General features: G+C 42.5%; 1 protein-coding gene across 4 annotated transcripts in view; it reads right to left on the minus strand.

Moving 5' to 3' along the window:
- Positions 1 to 27511, minus strand: part of GRIA1 (glutamate ionotropic receptor AMPA type subunit 1) — a 124410-nt gene that overhangs the window by 15375 nt on the left and 81524 nt on the right. For all 4 annotated transcript variants that reach the window (XR_010466005.1, XR_002414611.2, XM_005503370.3 and 1 more), the window contains 5 exon segments: positions 25374 to 25484; positions 24244 to 24450; positions 22746 to 23116; positions 4210 to 4408; positions 3240 to 3487 (listed from right to left, as the gene is read on the minus strand). Coding sequence is in view for 2 of the 4 variants with exons in the window: in XM_005503370.3 (XP_005503427.1) it covers positions 3240 to 3487; positions 4210 to 4408; positions 22746 to 23116; positions 24244 to 24450; positions 25374 to 25484 (1136 nt within the window). In the remaining 2 variants the exon portion in view is untranslated.

Consider the following 27511-nt stretch of genomic DNA (forward strand, 5'->3'; position numbering starts at 1 on the left):
AGTCTAACTTTGGTTGTATCTAAAGCCAATGGAAACATGTGAGTGTAGCTCAAGAAAGAATCTGACAAAAAGTAAATTATAATTATTTCTGTCTTCTAAAACAGAACACAGGTTAATTAGTACTCCGATGTTGGAACCATCTGTAAAAGATTAGCTAACTAATGAGCCAAAATACATTGCAGCTTCTATGCAGGTACAAGGTGTTAACAAAGTAAATGCATTGCAGTGTCCCTGAGCACAGTATTAGCTATATGATTTCTGGGCCATGTGCTAAGCATCATGTGTTATCTTTCCTAGGAAACTTCATTTCAGCTAATTGTCCCTCTCTTCAGTTCAGGGAGAGTACACAGAACAAGCTGTACTTCCTCTTGAGTGTATTTTGATGAAAGACTGAGAGGTTTGGGGCCCTGAAAGAAGGTGAGTTTTTAACAGGGAACGTTTTGTGTTTATTCACAGATCCTAGGAAAACCAACTTATATTTTAGGGAACTTTAATGTCACTATGATTGCCCTGAGGAACTTGCTCTCCCAGATCTCCATCTCAAAAACACCCTATTCCTTGGGTCCAGACTGACATGGGACTTCTTGAGTTTTCTTCCCTCTGTTTTGGATAATTCGGCTTTTTGTCCTCTTTTTTTATCACTTGTCCAACAGTGGAGAAGAGCTCCTTCCAGGTAAATGGATGGGTTTTGCAGCTGCATGAATACCTCATGTCATACAGGATCACACTTGGAACTAGCTGGTATTGAAAGGTGCAATTTCTGTCCTCCCATCATTGGCCTTCTCAGCCATGCCTAAATGCAACTGACCTTTACCACCTGGAGGCCGAAAGATATTCAAAGCCAGATTCTCCTAGGAGGAAGAAGCAAGCTCTTTTAGCAGCTCAAGAGACCTAAGCAACAGCCTGAGAGGGATGTTTGCACCTGCTAAATTATCTATTTCTAGATTTTCAACCTTATTTTCATTAATCTGTGGGAATATCCTGTTTTCATGTAGAAGCAAGAAAAACAATGGCAAACTCTCATTTAACATTTCTCTAGGATCCTTTCCTCGTCAGCTATCCTAAATGCAGGCGAACTGGTCTAGCTACAAAAAGGACAGGTTGAATAAAAAAAATGCAGCCCTGCTTCTAAAACACACCTGATTTAAGGTAGGCTTGGCTCACATGTACCTCCAAAGCTGGCTCAGAGCTTTTACTCTGTGGATGGAAGTGAGTGAAGATGAAGCCTGAATAAGAGACAGGCTGACCGTGCTACACAGGTGCCTCACGAATGTCACCTTGCTCAGGGCAACCTCTCACGTGCAGGACCCCATGGGGAAAACAGACACTACATGATGACTGTAAGGAACTACTAAGATTAAAACAATTAAAATGACAAGAACAAAACAAACATAATGGGACGAAAACTGACAGCAACCGTTCCAAAGAAACACCATCGGATGGAAAATCAAGCATTCCTCCTTTGCCCATAAGGCCCATAAGAAATTTGTTCTACATGCAGCCAGGATGAAGAAGAGGAAACAAAAAGAAATGTTAGGAATTTTTGGAATCATGCCTAGCAGAGGGATGTTTGGAGCTGCAATTAAAAAAATTAGAATGATTGACATAATTTTATTTTTTGTTGTTGATTTTTCTTGGAAGTATGATAAATGGCTTCTTCACATGCCCACAATTACAAGACAGGTAGGATGCTCCTGTCTGTTTGTTTTCATAGGATCAAAATTAGGATACAAGATTGATGTTTAAATAAATAAATAGCATCAGCCCTGTATTCTAATTTCCATATTTGCAAGACAGAAAACAAACACTGGAGAGAGTGCAACAGAAAACATCTCAAAGCTGTGAGAACATATCCATCTTCATTTGTAGGGTCCCAAGTCATTTCAGAGCCTGAACCACACTGGATGCAAGAACTGCCTTCTGGACCACCTGCAATGCATTCATGAGCTTCTCTAAAGATACTGCTGATGTGGGAAGACCTGAATCTAATTTGAACTGACTTAATAAATGTAGTAACAAAAATCCTTGGGCCTCATCCACTATCATCTGATACATCTTTGATTCTTCAGGTTGGCCTTTGCTCAGGAGCTGTGTGACCAGACAAATCCATCAGCAAATACACGGCTGGTTTCTAGTAATCCAGAGACCGTGGATTAAATCTCTGCATTGTGTTATGTTAGCAAGCAAGTATAAGGCCACACATAAGATTTTGGTCAAAATATTTTGATTAAAATATGTTCAATAAATAACTACATCAGTTGGAGCACAAATCAGATTACTTAAACCTATGGCTTCTGAGGGTTTACTAGTCCCACTAAACCCTTGCAACTCATATTCTTCATGATTGTCATGTGAGGAACTTGTACAGCTGCTGCTAAAAGGAATTGTACCTCTCATGTTACAGGTCCCCATCCCAGTTTGCAGCTCGTGGTAATGCTGCTCTGAGCAGGTCGGTTTGCATGATGCACTTTGCAGGGGCCAGCTTGTGTCCAGGAGTATGGCCATGTGCAGGGCCCAAGCTCTGCTACTAACTCAGATCTGGGTCTGTACTTTTTGAAGGTTGTTATTTTCAAAGTAATGTCTCTGAAGATATTAATATTTCACATGACAGTAGGCAAAGGCATGTAACAGATGCAGGCCTGGGCTCAGAAATGCAGGATTTGTGCCCCTTTGGACTTGCCACAAATTGGGTGCTTGCCAGGATCTGAACTGACTCAGTGAATGAAAATGCACGCTTTCTGCAGGTTTTTTTCACAACCAGCTTCCCAGCCCTTCCAAATAGCACTTCATTTTGGAAAACACCAAAATGCTTTCCCCATAAAAACTCCCTCTGCAAGCATGGATCCAAGCCAGGGTAATACCATACTCTGCAAAGCTGTGCAGTTCACATGGCACAGGATGAGCGTCCCTCCGCATAACACTCTGTGAAACCAATGGTTACACCACAGCAGCCCCCCTGCCATCACCTCATACAGCAGACACATTCATAGCAAGTGGATCAGCCAGGATCCTGTTTCCAAATGCAGGGCTTGAATAATTAGATGCTCCCATTGCTACTCAATGGGAGTTGGGCATTTTACTTCTCTGCACATCATGATGAGTTTTCATATCCCTTCTTCTACCTCCCCCACCTCCTTGTCCCAAGCTTTCATGATTAACATGGCAATGGAGATTGAACTGTGTGCATACATTGATTTGCTGGGTGGTTTGGCAAAAGGAAGCAAATCTAGGCTACTTACCTCAGTGCAGAACCCTTTGGCGTTGCAATGCCATAGCCTTTGGAGTCCAAGTTACCTCCCACCTTCATGGTGTCACAGGGCTTCCGCTGCTCGATGTACTCGTTCATCGTGGACTCCAAGAGGTAGGCGTACTTTCCTTTCGACTTCCTCACCCGGATCATCCCCTCTTCCGTTGTCCTCACAAAAACAGAGGGTTCAGCTGACTTCATGTATGTCCACATCTTCTCAAACACTGCTATTTTAGATCGCTGCATAGGACAGCAGAAACCCAACAGAAGCATTAAGAAAGGTTTTGGTGCCAGCTGAGATTTCCAGGTTGGACTGAACACACATCCACATATCAGATGGGCCAAGGAATGCAAAAGTGTAATGGGATGTTAACGAACCTCCTGCCACTTCTGCACCATGGCCCAGATCAACTTTATCACCATAAGGGATAGGATATTTGTATATGGCAAGTGATTCTGCTGATCAAACCAAGGGCAAACCAAGCTGGAAATCAGGAGATGATTTCTTTTGCAGCTGCTCAGAGTAACTCCTCAGTAATGTAGGGAAGCACATGGATATTCCGTATTTGTGTTCACAGTTGCAGAATATCACATGTACTGGAGACACCGCCTGCCTTCTGAACAGCAAATGGAAAACTGGATTTTTGCTGTTCTAAGGACAAGCTCAGCAGGTCCTAACAGAATCATAGAATTGTTTTGGTTGGAAAATACTTTTAAGATCACCGAGTCCAACCGTTAACCTAGCACTATCAAGTCCACCTCTAAACCATGTCCTTAAGAATCTCACCTGCATCTCTTCTAAACACCTCCAGGGATGGTGACTCAACCACTTCCTGGGGCAGCCTGCTAAGTGGAAGCAAGTATAAAAAACAGACCTGCACTGAGGATGAGAGAGGATGGGCCTGGAGGACGTATCAGACAAGGGGCTGATCAAAATGTTTGCATTGAAGTTTCCTTTTTACCCTGAAAAATTCTTTAGTGGAGCCAGCTTCCAGGGTCCCGTAGGCAATTTCCGTTTGCTTGGCCAAGTCCTCTGCACTCTCGATTGGAGAAACCATCCTTTCCACGGTGAGGAAGGCAGCCAGATTAGCTGTGTAGGAGGATATGATGATCAAGGTGAAGAACCACCAGACACCACCAACTATGCGGCCGGAGAGAGACCTGGACACAGAGGGGAGAGTCAGACAGAAGGCGTGTGAAGGTTCAAAAGGTGCAGCTCACTCTTCCAGGCCCATCATTTACCTGGGCATTTACCCAAATTCATGTTCTCCAGCCATTTCCAGGGAAGCCAAAGGTCCTTCTCAGTTCCTAACCTACTTTTCAAGGTGTCAATGTAATTAGAGGCGGAATAAAAAAATTCATAGTGAAAAGAAATGAGTAATAAACTGAATGAATCTACTTTGATTTTCAATTCCTTTCAGAATATGTAATAATATTAAGACATGCAGGAAACCATGAGGAAAGTTTAGCTGGGCAGGGGCAATGCCCACACAAAGAGCAGCTCTGATGAGGTCTGTATTCTGGCACGTACCCCAGGGGGAAGGAGCACCAGCATGGCACCAGACCAGATATAGATATACAGACCAGCTGGGATCACTAGGTCAGCTCCTCCATCGCATGGAATTTAAAAACCAAAGCTCTGTGTTTTTCTATAAGACATATTGAAGCTCGGAGAGGAGCTACAGCCTTAATGAATAATTTGCCTACTAATGTTCTCTGTTTTGTATTCAGCAGATGGTTGGACAAGATGTTCATAATAATGCTTTAAAATCTAGGTATTTTGCACTTGCTGCAACCAAATAGCCAATTATCTGTAACCATTGGATAGCTATAGAGGCAAATAAGTCAAGCAGGCATTAATTTATATTAAAATCTTATCAAAGAATTTTTAAAAGTGGATGATAATTTTAGAGTGTTGTCAGTATTCATGCACTCTGTATAAATTATTCACATGTTCTGTTTCTAGATGCAGAGCACTGTCCCAGACAGAAAGTAACTTATAATGCTGTTTTATAAAGCCAGAAGTCTGATTAGGGAGGACCTGCCATGAGAAACACCACTTACTTCTCCATGAGGGACTATGGCTCAGTGTTGCCTTTCTGCTGCTCTGAGTCACCGCACAGAAATACGGTTTATTAGATGGTAACAGAGATATCCCAGTCCAGCTACGGGCACTGGACCAGCTCATGACAGTGTGTGTCATGCTGTGTCCAGGTCTGCGTGAAGCCTTGGGTCCAGCTGCTGTGCTTTACTGGGTTTAACACAATTTGACAAACCAACCTGCATGCTCCATCGCTCCATTGAGGTAAAAACCACACCCCACTAATCACTGAAATTAGAGCTGGAAAGAGACAAAACCCACACAGCCCACCAGCTGTACAACTTATCTAGGTTATATTTCTCCAGTTCATCCTGTCTGGTTTTAAACCTTGCAGATGTGAGGGGAGCTGCTCCCACAGGCATCACATCATCTCCCCTGAAATCTCCAGTCAAAACCCTCTGGATCACCCTTCCCAGCAGAACGGCAGGCACCACCTTTGCACAGTGACTGAGCCCCCCCCCCCCCCCCAGCAGACGGGGCAGAGTGGAAAGTGCATGATTTAGTATTTGGAAAGAAGACTTATCCCACCACATGTGCTGTCAACCCCACCCTCCTGGAGGACAGTCACAGCAGCTTTCACCTGTGGCAGAGAGAAACTGCAAGAAACACGACTGCAAGGGATTATGGTGACAGAAAGGACAAGCGGTGTATTTTACAGATGAGACTGAAAAGGACTTGTATAGTTAGAGATGGCTTGGGCCCCCCTGCACAGGGGCTTCATTTCGGAGCAGAGCCTCTGCCCTCCCCTCTGGTTGTTTCTTCCATGTACTTTGCTGAAACCAGACAGCAAAGTCCATCTTGCTCAGTGAATTACTCTGAAGGACCTACCTTTCAAGGTCTTTCAGGGGAGTTTACAGGACCCAGCTCCAAGGCGATACTGTACAGAGTTCACAAACTCGTTTCTTAATCACCCACATCTTAAAAAGCAAGAAAGGTAAAACCAAAATATTTTTTTCAGGGATGGATTCCAGCCATAATCTCCTCCTCTGTTGGCAACTGCAGCAACATGGCTGAGCAAATCAACAGTCCCTCCTTCCAGATCACTTTTTTCTTTAGGTCTCCCTATCACTGCCAGCCAGAGAGGGGGATCGGAGATTTGTTGTGGGAGTGCTGGATGCTGTGGGAAAGGCAGGCAGATGGGCACTGTTCTACCTTATCTCTAACTCTCTAAGGGGGACATACTCATCAAACAAGCTCTGGAGATGAATAGGGACCTCCAGGGATGACTCACCCCCTCTATCTCAGGTTGAGAGGAGGTCCAGCTGCAGACCTTCCTCTCTATTGAATTTTGAAGGAACTGGGATGACCAGGTTGGACTAAACAGCTAAAGTTAGATGAGATAAATGTGACCATTGTGCTTCCCATCTGCAGAGAATACTCAGTCTGCAAGACTGTCAGTGCAAACAACTTTACCTTTTGTTTCATACTTGGAGAGGGATCGGGAAGAGAGGCAGCTATGGATGTAGCTCACACGTCTTCAGATTGATTGGAAGAGGAAAAAAATACCTGTCTTTAATTAGTCTGGATGATGTGTGCTCAGGGAAGGAAGCGCTCAGAAAAGGCACAGAGGCATTAAACAAAAGTAACCGGATAATGTCAAATACAACAATTTCTGCTGATGAAGGCCACTTTGAGCTGTCAAAATCCATTTGCATGGCAAATAATCACATTCATCTCCAGCTGCAAATTATACAGCCTTTCCTTCCTGACGAAGCTGGGATATTTCTGCAACTTGTTTCAATCCCTTCAGCCGCAGTCAGCCGGATTTCTCCCTCTAGACCCTCGACATCCTGGCGATATTCATTACTGTCTTATCCTACAGGGGCTGCCTGCTGTCAGCTGCAGATGGCTTGTACGTCCCAGCTCCACACCTGGCACTGACAGCATGAAAAACTAGCTATGGGGTACTGAGACTGGGAGGTAACTAGGAGGGCTGGGGAAAGAGGGAGAGGGGGCTGCAGCTTCATTCCCATGGGAGCCATATGGGAGAGGATGCATGTCTGCATCATGCTCCAATCTCACCTGGGCTGTCTCTGCTGCTGGTGCTGGTCATTTCTCCTCGTCACACGAGATGCTGTGAGGAGGTGAGTGCTCGTTCTCACCTAATTGCTCAGGAGCGGCTGAGGGACCTGGGGGGGGGTTCAGCCTGGAAAAGAGGAGGTTGAGGGGAGACCTCCTTGCTCTCTGCAACTACCTGAGAGAGGCCGTAGCATGGAGGGTGTTGGTCTCAACTCCAAAGTAGCAAGAAATAGGATGAGAGGAGATGGCCTCAAATTGCGCCAGGAGAGGTTTAGATTGGACATTGGGAAAAAATTCTTTACAGAAAGGGTTGTCAGGCATTGGAACAGGCTGCCCAGGGAAGTGGTGGAGTCACCATCCCTGGAGGGGTTTAAAAGACACATAGATGACGTTCTTGGGGACATGGTTTAGTGACAATGTTAGGTTAATACTTGGACTCGAAGATTTAGAGGGTCTTTTCTGACCAAAACAATTCTATGATTCTGTGACTGCCAGAATGGCTAGGGCTTCATGTGTATGATGTTTTGTGGCAGACACTGCTAACGGGCAATGTTCGCCCTCGTTACTAGATTAACTTGGAGCTAGAAGCTGTGAATCTAAACTGCTATAAACACCCAGCAGGGAAAACACTCAGCATACGGGCACTACGGGACATCACCCTTTCACTCTGTGACTGTGCAGGATCTAATACAAGGGAGCGTTGGCCAGTGACAGAGGCTCTTGGAGGCCAGTTCAATACAATAAAAATATAATCATCATGAAATACCACACAAGCAGATGTGACATACCTAGAGCTCAATAACAGCCAACACAGGTTAAACAAAACTAGTTGGATTTCTCTGAATAACCATATTTCATATTTAGATTTTAAGCCAATGCCTGTTACTGCTTACCAAGTGTTTGGAAACACAATATCCATTACAATCTTGTTCTGTTACTTCTGTAGACCAAGCAGGAGAGCAGCAGTGCTACCATCATGGGACACATTTGCAAAAGTGCTTTTGTAATTTAGGAGATAATGTCCCATTTCTAGAAGCAACTTCAATGCTTGGGAACATTGATGATCAAAAGCCAGTGGAACTAGAGTTATGTTTATGCTCTAGTAAAAGCATTCACGGAGGAGTAGATATACCTTGTACTTTTAAGTCACTGAGGTTTTGAAAATCTTACTCCACAGTAGATAAGAGAAAATGACCTTCCACTTGACTAACAAATGCTCTGCAGCTCAAGCCCTAGCACAGTTCATTTCTCTTCACTAACGGGCAGTAAGGGGTTTAAATCCTCTTGCATTGAGAATTTACGTGTCCCCATACCTCTTCAAGCATAACATGAAGGCAATCAGCTCTCTGCTGTGTGGAAGCAAGGTAGTGACTCAGTCCTCTGCAGAGCTAAGGTGAGATGGAACACGCTGGTTAGTACTTTAAAGATGTGCTAAGGTTCGGATGTTTGGATTTGTCTATTTGACCTCTGGATTTATTCACATTCATTATCACAGTGACACTTGCAAATAGCAGGATCTAAAAAAAATCAGAGTAAAATAAGCAAGGATAACAGTGAAAGAGACTTTAATGAATGGCTAATTCTGGGGTGTGGAAAGGGGTGAAATAGCTGAAAAGACTAGACTCTACATTTTTCAACCTACAGTATTCCTTCTGCACCTACACTCTTCTTTATTACACAATCCAAATAAAGATATCTTCATTTCTTCTTCTAGCCCTGCCTGTGCTACTAAAAATCACCCACCCCACCTTCTCCCTGACTTGGGGTCCTGCCTGCCCCCCCCAAACAGCAGCAGGAACGGGGCACTCCTTCCCAACATTAACCTTGCAGGAGTGAGGAGTAAATACTCTGCCCTCATTATCCACCGTGCACAGCCCACCTAAAATTAGAGCTGGCTGGGAACCAGAATTTCAGCACCGTGGAAAATTCGGAAATTGTAAATGAAACCCTAATATTTTCAATCAGAATGAAAAGATAATAGTCACAAATGTCCTTTAAAAGTAGGATTCTGAAAATGGTTGCTTTGGTTCCATCCAAGATTGGCATTTTTCTATTACTTAATGTTTCATTTCTGAAAGGCTAAAAGGTATAATTTTAACAATGTAAACAATTTTGTTTCTGCTTTCTCATTACAAATAATTTTCTTTCAGCTTTTATAATACATTAAACCTTACCTACCACATGTATAATTTAAAAGATAATTCTGGAATATGCTGTTTTATATCTGTCTAATGGAAAAACTACAGATGACCAGCTGAAAATAATAATTTTGATTTTCTTACTTAGAAGACCTTTTTGTTTTTACAATGCAACTGCATTTTGCCAGTAGAAAATAGAAAAGAATTGTGAATTCCTTTTGTTCCTAGGAAGTGATTTTTTTTTTTAATGTTCTTGTTTAGCATTGATGGATTCTTCACAGAAAAAAATAAAATCATGCAGCTATAATTTCTTATTTCTTAAAACAAAATGCAATACGTGATCAGACAATTCACTCTTTGATCTCATCTATTATGGAAGGTAGGAAAAGCTGACAGAAGTTTGCTTTGCCATCTTTTTAGCAGAGCATCATACCTTTTTGCAAAAAACATTAACAAGATCATCAGCAAATATACAAAGTAAACCTCATTGCAAAAATGTTCAAGCAGCAGCTCAGTTCTTTCCCACTTCTCCCTTCCCCCTCCCCAGATCCATTTCTCATGGAGAATTACACCTAAACTGACAGTGTTTTAATTAGAAGTGCAAAGCTGGGATTCTAAAGCCATAGTTGCTTTGGGAGGATTTCCCAGATTTGCTGTTACATTCAATTCTAGTAAAGGCTCACTTAGTCAACTGACATATTTGTCACTGAATGAATTTATGCAAAACTGTTGAAAAAAAGCTCTTATATGCTTGTTCTACTGATTGTGGGTCAAATCCACTTTTGGTCTTCTACCCACACAAATCCTCTGATCTCCAACACTACTTCGCTAATTTGATACTGACTCTAGATAATTTAATGGGTCTAACTGAAGGCTGACTTAGTAGTGGATTAGTTGCAAACATTTTGCTCCAGTTTTGATCTTATTTTAAACAAGTTTTCAACATTAAATTCTGTCAACGTAGATGAGTGCCGCTTTTTCTGTGTGTCACAGACCATCTGGCACAATTGGTCTCACCATTTTATCTCACACCCTGACATGAACCCCAAATTTGCTTGAAAAGTCTGTGAATTGTCATGAATAGAGAAGTAAACTCAGCGTGGGGTTGTGGACCTGGGAACAGCTCTGGGTGCATCCATCACGCAATTGCTGCGAAGCTCTTATCTTCTTATACTCTGCTATGCCACAGATAGTTTTGAATGAGCTACCAACTGTTTGTCATGAAACTGGAGTCATTATAATGCACGTTTCTCTATCCATGCTGTATTATGATTTTTTTTGCCATTATTAGTTTGCATTTACTTCTTATTGAATCCTAACTCCTGGTACAAGAGTCTGGAGTCCCAACTGCTGTGCGGGGCTTTGTCATGGGGTATCAAGAAAGCCCTTCCAAATACGGAATGTCTTCTATTAACATTCTCTTTTACCTCTCCCAGCAGTACAAATTCCTCCTTCAGCTCCCCTTACAACTTTTCTACAGAAGTAACAGCTGCATATATTGATTCCCCGTGGATAACATTAACCACTGTGACAAGGAAAGAGAGCTGCAAGTACACAGGTACTGGGAGTCCCATGCTGTCTCTCTCCTGCTTTTCTTTTTCTAATTTCAAAAAAAAAAAAAAAAAAAAAAAAAAAAAAAAAAGAAAAAAAAAGAAAAAATATTGATAGCCTCTTAACTTTTGTATATGGGCTGAAGATTTGCCTTTTCTCACGTTTTCAGGCAAACCATGCCAGCTCATCTAACCTCCAAAGCCATCACACTGGAAGGAGGCAATATGGATTGCAGAATCCCAACAGAAGTCCTTTTAAGAAGAGGCCTCAGTATCACTTGCTGTGTTAACATTGCAACAACTGAATATATTGTCTGCATATATGCAGGATCTCTCAGACTCAACAGGAGGATGTATATCTGTGAGGCTTTAATTATAAGTCATCATTTATTTATTGTTTCTTTCTGCCCAAGCTAATGGTCTTGGACAGCAGTATATGGTTCCTCTCCTACTGTTTCATCTCTTCTTTTGCAGAATATGTTGGCACTTTTTTCTTCAATTTCCCTTTAATGGGCAAAACCTCTTTCTAAAATGAGTTTTCCTGCTTAGTCAGAAATGCATCATGCCACTTGTGGTTCTCCAGTCATCGGAGCTTGGATTGCTGCAGTGCTAAGTATAAAGATGACTGCATGGAGCAGCTACGTGCTGTTTTCAAGACATTCACTTAGCATTTTGACAGGCAAGAGGTACCTAACTACCTATACCAGATGACTAGCATCCAGGAATACTTTGTTGTTGTTGTTCCTTGGGAGGCCTGTGACTTTATGGGATCCAGGGTAATTTAGTTCATCTCTCTAATCCAGTTCCCAGCTGTGGGAGAGGAGGATGAATTACCTTTATGAACTCCACCTGGGTGGGTGGCCTGAAGCACTGGTGACAACATGGAATTTACCTTTGATCTGCTTCTTTGCTCACTTCCCCTTCCAGACACACTCAATCCCAGCAGGCAGAGGCAGCATCAAATGGGACCAGCTATGCAGGGGACTACTGAAGGACTCAATAGCAGTTTGCAGGTTGTGTCCTCCTCTGGGCCCCAATGGACACAAAATGCAGGCTGCTGATACGCAACCAACACAACTTACATGCTCGATAAACAAAGTCTGGTGTTGGCAGCACTTCAGCAGGACCACTGTACCAGCCACAGCATAAACACACTCCTGCAGAGCAGAACCAAGGGATGTCCTTTACTCGAGGGAGCCACCATCCTGGAGTAGTCAGAACCAAAAACTGCAGGCCAATACATGCAACTCTTCCAGAAGGCTGCTTTTTTTTTGCACTGTAAGATTTGCAGTCTGAGCAATATTCTCAAATATTTCCTTACTTTTCCCTCTCATTTCTGATTTAAAATGTGATCCCTCACTGAGAATGTACAAGAAAGGGCTAGGATAGAGCCCAAGAAGAAATATTGGTATGGTTGAAAGGCAGAGCAGATAGATCCAAAGAATTACACTGTCATCCTCTTAAGTACAGGCACAGTTTACCTCTCCATGTTGCAAACCAGGGTAGTTTAAGGGATGAGTGTTTAGACAGAGGTTTGCTGAGAAACACATGGTCACTTCAGGCAGCTCTGGTGAAAGGCAAAATCATCCCTCTTTGGCAGTTTTGCCAGCTTTTGCAACACAGAAAAAAAATACCCAACTCTTCGTGCCTTTGAGCAAAAAACTTCACTGTAAAAAAAAGGCTCTTCACATATTTCTCTCACTTTGGTGACATTTATTCGCTTTGCTGAGAAAAACTCACAAGGTGTCAAGCATAAAATTTTGTCAGAAGCACTTGCTGGATCACCTCAGGAGATTCATTACTCAGGAACTTCCCTCAGCCTCAGGTGGCCCCAAATTTAACAGCACTCATCCTTCTTTTTAAATAATGGCCTATTGTGCTGATGTCCTTTGCTGTGTTGCTAGATTTCCTATGCTCTCCCTCAGTCTCTTCTTCAAAGTCTGCTTGATGAAAAAGCTTTCTTTTTCCCCCCAAAGATTTAATATATTTTGGATTATATGCTACCATTTCTTCATTTTTCCAAGATCCTCTTCAGTCATTTACATGTGCTTACAATTTAGAGCTCCATTTCTGAGACTTCTGGGCAATGTTACAATAACGCAGCTCAGACTTCTTCCAGGGCACCTTGCCTTGGTTGATTTTTTTGGTCTGTCTTTTGTCAGATTTCCCAATTTGATGAGAGAAAGGGGTTTTCTGGAAGGAGAGTATTTTTTTGCACTGTAAGATTTGCACTCTGAGCAATACTCTCAACTATTCCCTTACTTTTCCCTCTCATTTCTGATTTAAAATGTGATCCCTCACTGAGATTGTACAAGTTGTGTTTTCTCTATTTTCATTTTCAAGCCTTTCTTTTTTCTACAAGGGCATACTGTGTCCCTTGTAGAAGTCATGAGGAATAAGTCTGGTCTCCCCAGACAATTTTTTTTAGAAGAACTCTGTATGCACATGAGTGCCTGTCTTTCAACATCAAAACCCCCAAACTGTAGAAAAAACCATACTCGGTGTTTCTGCTGCCTCTGTTTCACCTGCTAAGATACACTGAGTGATTTTTTTAAGTTCTGAAGGCTTTGAAAGCACTTCCGAGATGAAAAGCTGCCCCCTCCCTTTGTTTGCCACTCTACAGCCTGAGATATTTCCTCCTATTGAGAGCTTCAAGAAATGAGAGAGAAAATTCCCCGTATGGGAGAGCATCCCGTATGCTTTATTCCTGTAGCTGGGCCTTCACGGACCCCTCTTCACATCCCACACCTATCCACAGTGTACAAGTACTTATTTTTACTGCTTTTCACTTTTCACCATGTGAAGACTAACCTTCTCCCCTCTTCCTTTCTCCTCCACTGTTCACACATTTGCCTCCTATTCCTTCTCAGCAGACTGTGTTAAGAGCATTCATTAATACATATAACATGCTTTGAAGTTGTCCAAATAACGGTGATGTAACATTTTTGCACTTCTATAGGCTCTTTTATCTGAAGATCAAAGTAGTAAGTTATGATTACCATGATTGGATTATTGCTGCTTAGCCTTTGAATCTAAGGGTAAGCAGCAACTCTTCTGGGTAGACATTAATCAGAATTACTGGATGATTTTATTAAATAGATTGAATGCCAGAAAGTATGCTACTGGTTAAAGAAAGGGGTGTGTGCATTAGCTCTATGCCCTTTCCTACCATTTGATTACATGAATCAGGTGGCTCCTAGCTGTCACCTGCTCCTTTGATCCAACTGAAAACGGAAAGAAGACCAAGACACCATCACGGAGAACTTCAAAGCTGACTCCCTGCTCTGCCTCCTCCAGCTCCAGACCCTGTCCAAGCACAGCACGTCTTTTGTCCCTATTTCATAGCATGTCCCACATTTGCTTTTCCCAATTACCCAGCTTCATCAAGCTTTTCACAATGAACACCCTAGCACCTCTGTCATGTTTCAATAAACTTGTCTTTGCCTGTTCGCTGTTTTGGGGTGTTATTATACAATGCTTATTGCTCACTGTATGTATGCATTGCTGAACTTGTGAAAAAAAGGTATTGGTGCTTCCCCAGTTACCACAACAAGTAGTTGGGATGAAATCTGGGACAAAAGCAGAATACGTATAATAAATCCCAAACTCCAGTGGAATAAGAGAAGTACTCTGAGCCTCCCAGTGGAAGGCCATAAGGTTTTGGGCAGCTCTAGGGATCAAGCTAACAGAGAGCAGCTGTGGATGCTCTGTGTGTTGCGAGCCAGAACAATTTGAATTGAGGAGTTCAATGCTCATTGGACTGTGTATCCAGGCAGCCTGCACATGTTATCTTAGTGCTGGTAAAAGTGATGTACAGCATATGGACAAGTTATTTAAGCGGGGCTTCCCTGTGAAAACATGCTCAGGGCTTCCCATCTTAGCTACAGTGTTTTTCTGGAGTGCCAACATTAAAGCAGCGTGTGACAAGCGGCCTCACAGAGGACACCACTTTGGGGACACAGAGGTCCTTCAGCTCCTCACAGCCCTTATTCTGTGACAGAAACACTTGGCAACCGACGCAGCTATTAGGAAACACACAGCCATGCGCAGCCCCGACTGCGGCTCAGAGGGTGTCAGACCCCAGCTGAGCCGACTGATAACAGGTTATCCCGAGGGACAAAACTGAAAGGAGAAGGTGTGTTTCTCTTACTGGTTGAAAATCAGCAAGTACAGTATAACGGGGAGTCCCCAGAGCCTCAGAGGGTCTCCGGACAGAGTCACAGAGAAGGCTGTGAATCTCAGTCATCCCTGGTGCCACTCACCATCCTGAGCCAGAGCACAGCACTAGCACCACAGGCAGCACGTGCCATTTCCACAGCATGGATGTCCTAATAAAACTTCCCACTAGATTAAAAAATTCGGCAATGCACTTTCTGCGCCCCCCCCCCCCCCGCTATTTTTAACTTTGCTTTCAATCAATAATACTAGGAACATGTATTTAGTCCTGAATAGAGAGATCATAAATATATTTTTAGCTTAATAAATCTGCTTTTGGTTCAAGTGTTTGACTTCTTATTTTAAACACAGCTGGTGGAACGATTAGTAAATCTGTCACTCAGATAAGAGCAAATTTCTTGCTGCCCCCCCACAGCGACATCAATGGTAAAGGCCTGAAGTCAGAACTGTGGAAGAGTGACTAGATATGCCTGATACGGAACCATCCCGAGGAAGTGGCTTAGAGATCAGTGGAGGAAACACTCGCTACCTCTGCAGCAATTTGAAATTTTCGGATGGCGTAGTATGGAAATTTAAAAGACTCATTTTTCCTTTACAGATGAAATGGTATTTTCCCAACAATGCTCTCTCAGTTATTTCCTTCCCCTGAGTCCTCTGTATCCTAATGCTAAATTTTTCCAAATGAAAAAGAGCATAGCAAGGATGACTATTTTTACAGAATTTCCATTTTCCCCTGGCTGCCACATTTTGGTTGCCATGGAAGTGCACAAGCTCCAAAGGGGACTGTTTAGTTAGATATTGTGCGATTTGTCAAGCTGCTCCTCCGGTGAGTCACTTTCTCTGGTTAAATGCGTTTCAGCAATAAGTGTGGTCATCAGTTCCTGGTGATTTGCAAGTACTGCTGTTACCCTGTGACCTGAATTTCCTCTCCCTAGATATAATTAATTTGGCCAGGTAGAGATAATTGCAAAATCATTTGGTACACTTAAAAGACTTTTCCAAAAGATGAAATCCTAATTTTTTACTTTTATTCTTAAAGACCAACCTCAGCTCACCAGTTCAAGCAAACTGCCAAAAATAAATGGTCCTGAGCTTTGTCCCCATGGACAAAGCGTCCTGGATTCAGGAGCAGGAAGGATTCTGAACCAACCTTGCTCCCAGCCTGGCTTGGCTGCCTTGTCCCCCAGGGCAGCCCCAGCATGAGTTGCATGTGTTCATCAAGGAAACGGCAAACTGATGCTTCCTTCATTGCAAAAATACGCCCTTTGCTTGAGACTGCACAATGAATCCAATTGGTGGTCAACAACCTGGTCTGTAGGAGCGAGCACACTCTCTGCAATGTCACCAGAGAGGCTTTAGTGAGCCCTGCCAGCCCCACCAGACCCTGTGCAAACAGTGCCAGGAAAACAAAAAGCACAAATCTTTCCTCATTGCTTGTGGGACTCCTGCCTTGGGAGAGCTTGCACAGCTCTCCAGGGACTCTCCAGAACAATTTAAGGTTATAATGGGTATGGTGAGGATGGCACCAGAACTGCGCCTCAAGCCAAAAGGACAGGCAGATGCTCGGAGTGTCGGAGAAGATGCCTCCCAAAATCAAGAAGAGTCACCAAATAAACACGGAGGCTCAGCCCTCATTTCAGGAAGGAATTAAAATCCTTTTAATTGCTAAATGCAGCTGGTTCTCATTTCCCTAATTCTAAATTTTTAGCAAAATAAGTACCCTGCAAATGTAAGTTAACAAAGGACAGAACAGAAATAATTTCCTTGAAACAACCCAAATCAAACCTCTCACTAAAAAAAGACAATTTTTGTCCTAAGCAATTTCTGATTTAGATCTTGTCTAAAACTGGAGAAAATCTTCCAGTACTAGGAACATCTTGATGAAATTTAAAAGTGCTGTTATTTTTCAAATGCTCTAGAGGCTGGTTTAGGAAAGAAAACCTCAACAACTTGTGGAGCAATTTTGCAGTTATTTTATACAGCTTAAGTCTCCTGTGATTTTTTTTCAATTGATCTAAAAGGAAATGTAAATAAACAGGAAAAACAGCAGAAGAAAATGTTCAGCATTAATTACAGGTACATAATAAATACTGTACTTACTCTTCCGCAGACAAACTGCTATGACTGAGTGCAACAGAAAACCTGCAGAGAAATGCAGTGAACTAGAAGCCCAGCTACACATCATACAGATCAGCCAGAGCACACTCTTTCCATGTCACTAAAAAACAAGTAGCGATGCCCACAAGATGCCTATAAATAATCGATTGTATCTATCAACTGGATAGCAGCCAGCATTTATCTCTCCTTCCCACCTCGGAGTGCATTTGCTCATCACCTCTGTGAGCAAACCTTGCTAAGCAGCAGGTTTTCCCCCAGCTGAGGGGACGCTGCTCTGCACGTGCCACTGCATGTGCACCGGCTCCAGGTCTGGACTCTGCAAGCAAGGTAAGCCCCATTTAACTCCTTATCTGAAGGGTGGTTCGCATCCAGCACCATGTCTCCGTGCACACAGTAAAAACCCACAGTCTTTAAGCAACACAGGTGTGGCCCAAACATCTCCCCACAGTGCTCCCCTGTGCCAACATGCACAGACCAGCACAGACTCTCTTTCTGCTCGTGCATCCCCGCTGAGGCTCTCCAAATGTCCTCTCTCACACCTGGCTCTCTCCCAGATGTGGGCAGTGATGAAAACTTCATTCATCACTTCACTTCCAGTTCAGGTTGACACGGTCACCTCTCCAACTCTGTTCTCAATCATGCAGATTATAACGAGCAATTTCAAGCTGTGTTGTCCTGGTATCATGACATGATATCCTATCATGTCATTACACAACTATACATTTCCCTTCTACTCATGGCATGTTTTGATCTGAATCCAAAATACTTGTGTTTTGTTTCCACAACACAGTATAAAGAGAGCCTCCATGAAGCTGGGTTTATTTTTTGAAATGTCTGTTTAATTTTCCTCTGGCAGGGCACAAAGGATGGCTGTATTTACTGGGTGACACTGTGTCCAACCTGTCCAACTCCAGTGGGGACAAGACTCCCATAGTCACTCCACTGAGATAAACTGTGTATATTCTTATGGTACATTCTATCTCAGAGTACCTTCATAGGAAGAATAAATGCCTTTCTGGAATATATATTTTAGCCAAATGTATTTCATTTTAGTCAAACATAAGTTTTCTGACTCACGGGAAGAGTAAATGGATCAAATTTAATAGTCTCCAATATACAGGAAGCATCTTTTGGATGCAAACCACATGAAGCAATGAATTTTAAGATAACAAAAAAGAGACGATCAAGATGTAAGCTGCAACAGAAGTATATATCTTCCTCCTTGCTTTTTCATCCCGGTCACAACTATCAAATAATTTATTTTGTAGAAAATGACGGGGCAGATGAAAAATTCAAATGCTTTGTTTTGCTGCTGGGGAGCCTGGGAAGCCCAGATGTCTCATGAGTCTCCTCAAAAGCCTCAGGTCCATCCTGAGCGTGAAATGGCAGCAACGTGCTGTATGTTAGCGAGGTCTCAGTCCCCACAGCTGCTGTACGCTGGGGTTATTTTAAGCTCTGAAGACAATTTATCAAATTACATTTCTGAAAAATGGTACAATGCGAGTCATATTTACTCCACATTTCTCTTGCTGCAGGGTCTCACAGTTGGCTGTGGGATATTTATTACCACTCTGAGAATCTCCTTTCTCGGTCTGTATTTCACATTTAACGAGCGCTTTTGTGATTTCACGACTGTTTTCTGAAGTTACAGTGGCACTTTGTAAAGTCTAATGGTTTATGGCTCATTTCAGACTTCACTGATTTCTGCCCATTACTATGTACATTAAACTACTTGAAACTCCACGTTACTTCTCTCTGCCACGTTTCAGCCAGTACTTTGAATGCACAGACTTTAAGGGCAACGACAGGGACCATCTCACCTCAAGCAGGACAAATTAGCCCAGGTGGCAGTGACAGAACCACATCCAATGGTCAGTGATGGAGCAGAAGGGGGATTGCTCACTCCGGTGGGAAACGTCCAAGAGCTCACAGCCTCCTTTTGTCAAAGCTACATACCCACAGTTGAGTCATTCCACTTATGGCTTAGAAGGGATGGATTCCTTGCTCATGCTCATATAGCAGCATCCGAAGGCACAACACAGATTGCCACCAGCTCCGGCTGGGACTCTACACAACTGGTTACCATCTCGCGTTTGTCACACTCATCCCTGTCTGTGCTCAGACATGAAGGCTTCAGAACTTTGAGGACATCAGTCAGCGCCATGCCTGGCAACCTGACTCCTCAGGAGAAGAGGCCAAAAGCCCAAAACTCACAGCTGCGCTCTGTCTTGGCCATCTGCGGGATATCAAATTCACAGTGTATCTTTAAAGTGCTTGGTAGGTTGCAACCAGCATACTTAAAAACCTGATTAAAGTACTGGCTGGTAAGTCTGTCCTTAAAAAGGACACTACTTTCCTTCAAAAGCAAATTTTTTGTCTCTGTGGGGGACCAAAGTTCCCTGGGGACTGGTCTGAGACTGAGGAACACACATTTACAAGGGCAGGGAGCTGCTGCAAACCTCCCTCACCACCTGCTGTGCTGAGTGATGTGTCAGCAGTTTTGATCTTACATGTTTTTTTATGATAAATACATAGTGGCGTAAGCACTTAAAACAAACATGCTCCAGAAAAAAACAAAACAAAACCAAAACCAACCCTCCAGACAAATTTCTCCTACTATTTCCCAAAACAAAAGTGAAATAAACAAACCAAAACCTCTACAAAAACAAAATACACCCCTGCACTTGCTCCTTTCTGCTAGGGAGAGAGTGACAGATGTATAACAGAAGCTATTTATGTTGGTTAATATATTATTGGGGAGATGCTGAGAGATTGTAGTGATAAGTTTAGAAGCAACCATATAGGAAATATATTGGAATAAAGCAGATCCTCACCTGCCCACATTGTCACTATACCAGGCATTTATTCCTAAAGTGATGTGTCACAAAAATCCTGCACTATGTTCGTGTGAAAAATGCACGTGAAACATGGCGAGCGCTCAGTCTTTCTGTACAACAACGTCCTACAGAAATTCTCACTCTTCTGCTTTCTCCTTGCTTTCAGATTTCACACAAATGTCGCCCTCCACTTATAACCATCTCAAGGAGCTGTACACAGAGTACTGGGAGTTATAATAATTCCCACATTTCATCTTTCAAATTTTCTCTTCTAGCAGATATGTGTAGCCCAAAAGTGCTGTTGTGCTCTGTGGGAAAATAGTCATGTCAATGAAATAATAATTTTCATTATCAGGGTGATCAAATTAACAACATTAAAATAACAATGACAGAATCATTGTCATTTCCCATTTCAAAGCAAAATAAACCACTTTGAAATGCTGATTCAAAGCATGTTGTTTAGCGAGAGCAAATCTTGTTATTTGGATCAAAACCACTGATCTCGTGACACTTTTTATCAAAGTTATTTCCAAATTTGCTATTCCACAAAGTCTCAGCTTTTCACCTTGCCATACTCCTCTTTGGAACAGAAACTGGCTATTGCAATGTCCCCAAAGGAAGACATTACCATTCCTAAATAAGAATAATGATGACAGGAACAACAATGAGACTGAAAATGGCAATAACCTGATCCCAACACACAAAGCTGTGTTATCAGACAGTGCTGAAGTTGAAATTTCTTTTGCTGGGAAGACTTTCTGAATGCTCCAGCTGGATTCCTACTGATCAATGATCAGATGATAAAACATATTCATAAAAGCTGTCACTATCAAAGTGCCCTGCAAGCTTTTATTGCCCTGCTATCCCAAACTCATTAATATTTGGACAAATTGGCCCATGACCACCAAGCTGATGCCTGGCTCCCCTGCCATCCCGCGGGAGCTGTGTGGAGCTGCACAGTGTCACCCCCACGTGCCGATGGGCTTGTGCCTTCTTCTCAATCCCCAAGCTCTGATGCCAGCACGTGGAAAATTAACGTCTGCCTACTGTGTTGAACCACCACACCTGTACATCTGCTGAAATGTCCCTTGAAGAAAAGGGAGACAAAGCCCAAAAAGAAAGGGTGGAGAGAAAAAAACAAAAGGTCTCCTTGCTGCCTGCTTTTATCAGAGCATCACTTCAGATGTCACCATGGTGTGTACATGCAGAAAATGCATGTACTTCCTGTAAATTCATTCTCATGACTGGCAGTACCTCTGGTTTGAGTCAAATCTGGCTAAAAATGTTCTTAGCCTAATGTGGGACAAGTGTGCCTCTCAGAGCTGTGGAGAGGGTGAACAAAACTGGTGCCTTGCAGGATTTTGCTGCTTGCCCTGTCCATATGCCCTCCCTCCAGCCAACATCCAGAGCAGACCTCTTGGGAGTGATGGGCACATATGATCCACATCTCAAGACACAGCTTGTTAACCCTTTTTCAACCCCACAAACCCTTAAGTACATCTGCCCTGGACACAAAATACTGGAGGCGTCAAAAACCTCATCGCTGGCTCACCTCTGGTCCTGCTTTATGTGAATATACACATAACACAAGGGAGATCCCTCAGCTATTACAGACATTACTTACTGGACATATTACTCATGAAAATAAATAAGAAAATCTATCAGATCCACACAACTATTTCCTTCTTATGCTTGTAATTATTTTTCTTTTCTTTTGGACATCTCTGTATGAGCAAGAAACTGAGAAGTTATGTGTATCATGGGCTTCTGCAGTAGGCAAAATCTCTGTCATTAGATTTGTGGGAATACAGCTCTCAAAAATTAAGGAGATATTCCCAGACAGTATTTTCAAATACCTCTCTGCTTGTGTCTCTATCACAGATTTACATGTTCTACATTTCATGCAGTTTTCCAGCCACCTGGTACCGTGCCACCTTTTCCAACAAAGATTTTCTAAAAGTGACCACAAGAGTCATTAATTTATAGAGAAAAAAATGTGTCCACCAAAAGTCCCTTTAGGAATCCTTTGGACTTTGGGTCCTACTAAACCAGAAGTTTACTAAACTCAGTACTTCTCTGACCTTTCTAAAAGTCAATAATACCCAAAGCTACTCAGTGTCCTCCATAATCTTTGGCACAAACGGTGCAGCTTTTCACTGGGCACCTACCATAGGATTTCTCCCTACTTTGCTGGAATTTTATAGCTTCTCTATAATGCTAGAATGATCTTTTTTCTAGCAGCCACCAAATAAATGACTGATAAAAATTGATTGCAACTGGGTGGCTTTAGAAAATCTTATTTGCATTTCTGTAAATTCCCTCAAAAGAACTCCCTAGGATAAATTCAGAATGGTTTTTTTATGGTCCCAAGTTAGAGGGCTCAAGGTCACAGCTGTGAGAGCTGCGAACCCTTAGATCCTTTCTGAATCTGTAACTCATTCACAAAAATACACCATGGTCCAGGAAGGAAGGTCAAAGAAGAACCTGGTCGTCTCCAAAGCATGCAGAAAGATTAAACCACACAAACTGGAAGAAGTTTCATTGGGGAAGGCAACCCACCTTGGAGAAATATCACATCCTTGCTGCATGAAAGCTCCTAGGGAGAACCAGAGACTGTTGAATATCCCAAACTCATTTGTCTGGTCATTGGCCGGCTGGTCCCGTCCTTCCTCAAATTCCTCAGTGTGCCATTCGTAAGGGCTGAAGCGACTCACCAGGAAGAGGACAACGCTTACTCCAATGTAGGCAAAAACAATGCACATCCATATCTCGTAAGCCAAAGGATCCAGAAAAGAAAAGACTCCTGGTTTGGACTTCTGAGGTTTTTTTATCATGATAGATATACCTAAGCTCATGAACGGTTTGGAAAAGTCTATAACTTCTTCTCGAACCAGAGTGATGGTTAATGGTGCCACAGCCACATCCGCCCTCTGAAAAGGAGAGACAGAAAAGAGATTTGCATTCTGGGGATAAAATATATCTACTAACTCCAGCTCATGTTCTTTTGATCCCTGTTTATCTCTGCTATCTCAGAAGAAATCAGACAAAACCAGCTGCAAGAGAAATGTTAAAAAGGGGTAGCCCATAATATTGGTAGATTATTTCCATTTTATCACTACTGACTACCACCTCCATTTTGAAATCACAACATTTTCTTTTTGCAGCCACCTAGCACTTCTTGTCTGATTTATCCACTGATGTCACAGTCTGATGCAGATGATTTTTCCTAAAAGAGCTTTATCATCCAGACATCAAAAGAGGCAAGAAAAGGCCAATCACCTGAAAAAGGATGCCAGGATGTTTACTTCCATCAGGAACTGCTTTTTGATTGCGTAACTGATGCAGGAGAAGAAGAAAAGTGTTCCAGTGACACTGATGTGCACTCTCCACTTATTTTACAATCCGTCTTTGAAATGAAAAGGGAAATGCATTTAAATGGCTGTGGGCATATATTGTGGAGCTACCAGGAGGAGACAGATCATCCCCAGCTCCAACACAGTGACACAGAGACTCTACACTCATTTCCCTTTTCCCTGTAAGAGAAAATTAGACCCCTCTGAAGCATGACCTAAACACCACTGATTGTGAACTACCAGACTGAACCAGGTTTAGGAGAGTAGGGTGCAGGTATACCGCTGAGATGATGGAAATGAGTGGCTAGACAGAAGTAGTCTAGTCCTACTGTTCACTAGTCATATGCTGTTTGAAATCTTATCCTTCTTTCATTCTTCCATTATCATGCAAATATAAATAAGAGTAGAATTTGGAGATTTTACCCATGAGAAAGTTTGACCTTCCAATACTTGTTCTTCTAAAATAGAAAGAAAAAAAATATTTTGCCATTTCCATAAGCACAAAATGTGCTGCCCTTCCCTAAATTAAAATGTTTTACTTGGGCTGATTAATTGCATTTTCAGAGGTTCAGTTCTCAAGACAGCTCAGGCTGACAGACTGCAGGGCTCCTTTTTACTCTAGGGTTGGCTCTTTTACACTCTAGGACTTGAAGGTGTTCTCAGGCACCAAGAACTAAAGACTATGGACAAGGCTCAAAACTCACCCCATAAACAAGTTCTCCCACCATGCCGTTCCACGTTTTGGTGTCAGGGTCCCTGGCTCCGTACTTGCCATCTCTGACAATCTCCAGCCTGTAGTGGTAGCCAACATGCTTTGCGATCTCAGCAGCGAGCTCCACGCAGTAGCCTTCATACCTCTCGTTGCCTTCAAACTGGTTGGCGTTCTTCTTGAGCATCACATATGGGTCTTCCTGGCACAGAGAAGACCAAAACTGAGCCACATTCCACATTCTAGAGATAAACATCAGGGGCTCAGACTAGAGCCCAGTGTGCAGCTTCTGGTCCCCTTGCAAAGCTCTTGCTTTGTGTTCCTGTACCAATGAGCTTATTTTAGAAGGTACGAAGTGTGATTTTTATTGTGGCATTTTCTATTTATTTGTGCAGAAACCGTGTGCAGCCTCTGCAGTGATGGACCTGAGGGGAATAGAGTAGCTGGGAAAATTTGGGCAACAAACTTTTCACTTCCATTCTGCAATGTTTATTTAGTGCATTTGAGCTGTAAATTTTTGAAGTCATGTCTGCCTAAGTGGGCACAGGCAGATTCAGATCTGCTGGACAGGAGAGAGCTTTAAGATATTTAACTCATTTGGGTATTGTGTCTTCTCTGTAGACTCACAGTAAGTATTCAACAAACAGGTTAGTAAAAATCCAGGTTTCTGCAGGGTAAGAGTATATAATGACACAAGACATGATACCATACATTATGGGGTACCTATTATTCCTTTGTGATTACAGTGGAGATTTGTTTTTAAAGCTATGATTCAGCTTCTCTGCACAATACATCTTATCCTTCCCCAAATTACAGCCCCCATTCTGCAGGTTAAATACAAAGCGCAGGTATAATGTTCCTAATTTACCTATGCTGATGTCTCTACTATCTTGTCATAATCTTTTGTGTTTTCTACACTTAAGCATGAGAGCTCTTTAATACCTATTTAATTAGACACAGTAATTTTCAGATACCTTTATGGACTCACAGGAAAGAGAAAGTGCTGTTATTATTATTATTGTTATTGCTGTTATAAAAATGATACAGTACAAAGGGGGAAGAGGGAGTGTGAACATCAGGGAGACGAGAGAGAGGGAGAACTGGGATAGAAGTCACAGCACTTACTAGGATAGTTGTGACTATGTAAGTCCTGTTCTGGAGGCTTGTAGACTCATTGCCACTTTGAGTATCTATGGCTGCTGGAACAAGTTTCTCATCTTCATTCCAATAACCAATCTGCCAAACACAAACCCAGAGTATTGATATCTCTTTGTAATATTAACCAAGATATGGTAAAAGGGTCATCTGAGCACGGTCAGCTCGATCTGTATGTTCCTACTCAACCAGAGGTCCCCTCTCCTGATTCTTCAAGTCTTTTGCTGGGGGGACCAGTAACTCCGACCATACCTCCAGCCTGAAAATAATGTACGTGATACGCCACAGCAGCAGAGTGCTTGTGTGCATGTGAAGACATTTGGCACAGGGTACTGGGGCATTATTGCCATGCCCTGCCTCATCCCTATGCCAAGAGTTCATACTTCCACATGTGACTTCTGAATATTTTATAATGGTGAGTATGCCTGCTGCACATCCAGAGGCTACAAGATGATAAAATGCTGTCCTGCATCTGAAAGCCTTCATGAGCATAGGACTGACTCTTTGGACATCTTGAGACAATAGGACAAAAAAAAAAAAAAAAAAAAAAAATCAAGTGAGAAAAAACCAACCAAACAACAACAAAAAAACAAACAAGAAGCCTGTCCAATGTCAAAAGTTTGGGGCTATGAATAAACTGAACAGTTGTAATGGGAAGAACTCTCATGTTAAGCTGTACTTACTAATAATCAGGGATTTGGGCTGATCTATCGCTGCTTGCAGGTAGAGCAGAGTGCCACCGAATGTCACTAGGAAGATCGTTGTTGAGGTTATCCACTTTGAGGGCTTGATTTTATAAGAGGTTTTCCATCACCTCATGTAAGTATGATGTAGCCTGAGCTCTGCTCATGTCAAAGGAATTTCTTATCACAGTAAATGGGAAAGGGTATTAACACAGGGCACGACCAGGAGCCTGGTGATGGCAGATTAGAGATCATAACAGCTCAGGAGCAAAAATCTACACAGGCTTCTCATCTCTCTTCATTGCACAGACAAAAAAGAACAGAGAGTGAGGAAAGAGCTTCTAGGGCAACATAAATTCAGACATGTGTTTGTTTTGCACCTCTAACCTTGCAGATCTAAGACACAATATGCGCTGTGGCAGTGATGTACATGTCTTCCAAACAAATTTAATTTCTGTCAGTAAACACACAGCAAAATCAAGACATTTAGCCACTGCACTTCTTTTCTTCTAGACTGTCTCCAGATCACCAACTTCTTGAAATTCAGACCCCAAACTGGATGTAATACTGCATTTTGTCCTCTTATGAATACCACGTAGAGGGAGAAGGAAGACCACTTTGTATGTCATCGAAAATGTTATCAAAATGACATTTCTTTTACTTCTGGATGAGAAATTTGTCTCTTTTCACTTGACTGTGGTGAGCTCTGATCTCACATTGGCCTCTGTCAGACATAAGTAGGGGCTGTAAATGCAGAACTTCCACTGTTCGCAATTTTTGTTAGTTTCAAACAAGTATTTTATTTCTCAGGGGATTGGGGGAATGCAGAGGGATTCCAGTGAATGTCCTATTCCAAAATATTCAGTAGCTCTCCTTTATTGATAGAATAACTGAGCTATATACTTTGTTCTTCAAATACGTAGTATCTAAAGTGGGACATGGAGACAGATTTTTCAAAAGGATTCGTGTTTCAAGGGCTCAGCACCCTGAACAAGGCCAGATTTTTCAAAGTGCCTAGGATATAGAAAGGGATCAAGACTCCAGAGCAGCACAACTGTCTGTATAGATATCAGAACACAGGTAGTGGTAAAGCTCTTGTCACATCAAGGACAGTAGAATTAGGTCAACACAAAGGGTTCACCTCTGCTGGTTAAAGCAGACAGCTTCTGCCTGGTTCTGCCTTAGATCATCCTTTAAAAAGAAAAGTGGGAGACCAAAAAAGAGTTGGGTAGCTGGGCCTGAGCCAAAGTGCCCTGCCAACAGCAGGACTGAGTGGGCCAAGCTTTTACTATCCTCGAAATTCCTGTGCCACAGCTGAGATGCCCTTGTTGCTCTTGATAACCCCTTCCATAGGTTGCATTTCTTTAGTAATATACTACAAATTCTCCCTAGAGCTTGGTTTTGCTCATGCAGGGAGCTGAGAAT

Source organism: Columba livia, chromosome 14 (genome assembly GCF_036013475.1).
Source record: "Columba livia isolate bColLiv1 breed racing homer chromosome 14, bColLiv1.pat.W.v2, whole genome shotgun sequence".
Lineage (NCBI taxonomy): Eukaryota > Metazoa > Chordata > Aves > Columbiformes > Columbidae > Columba > Columba livia.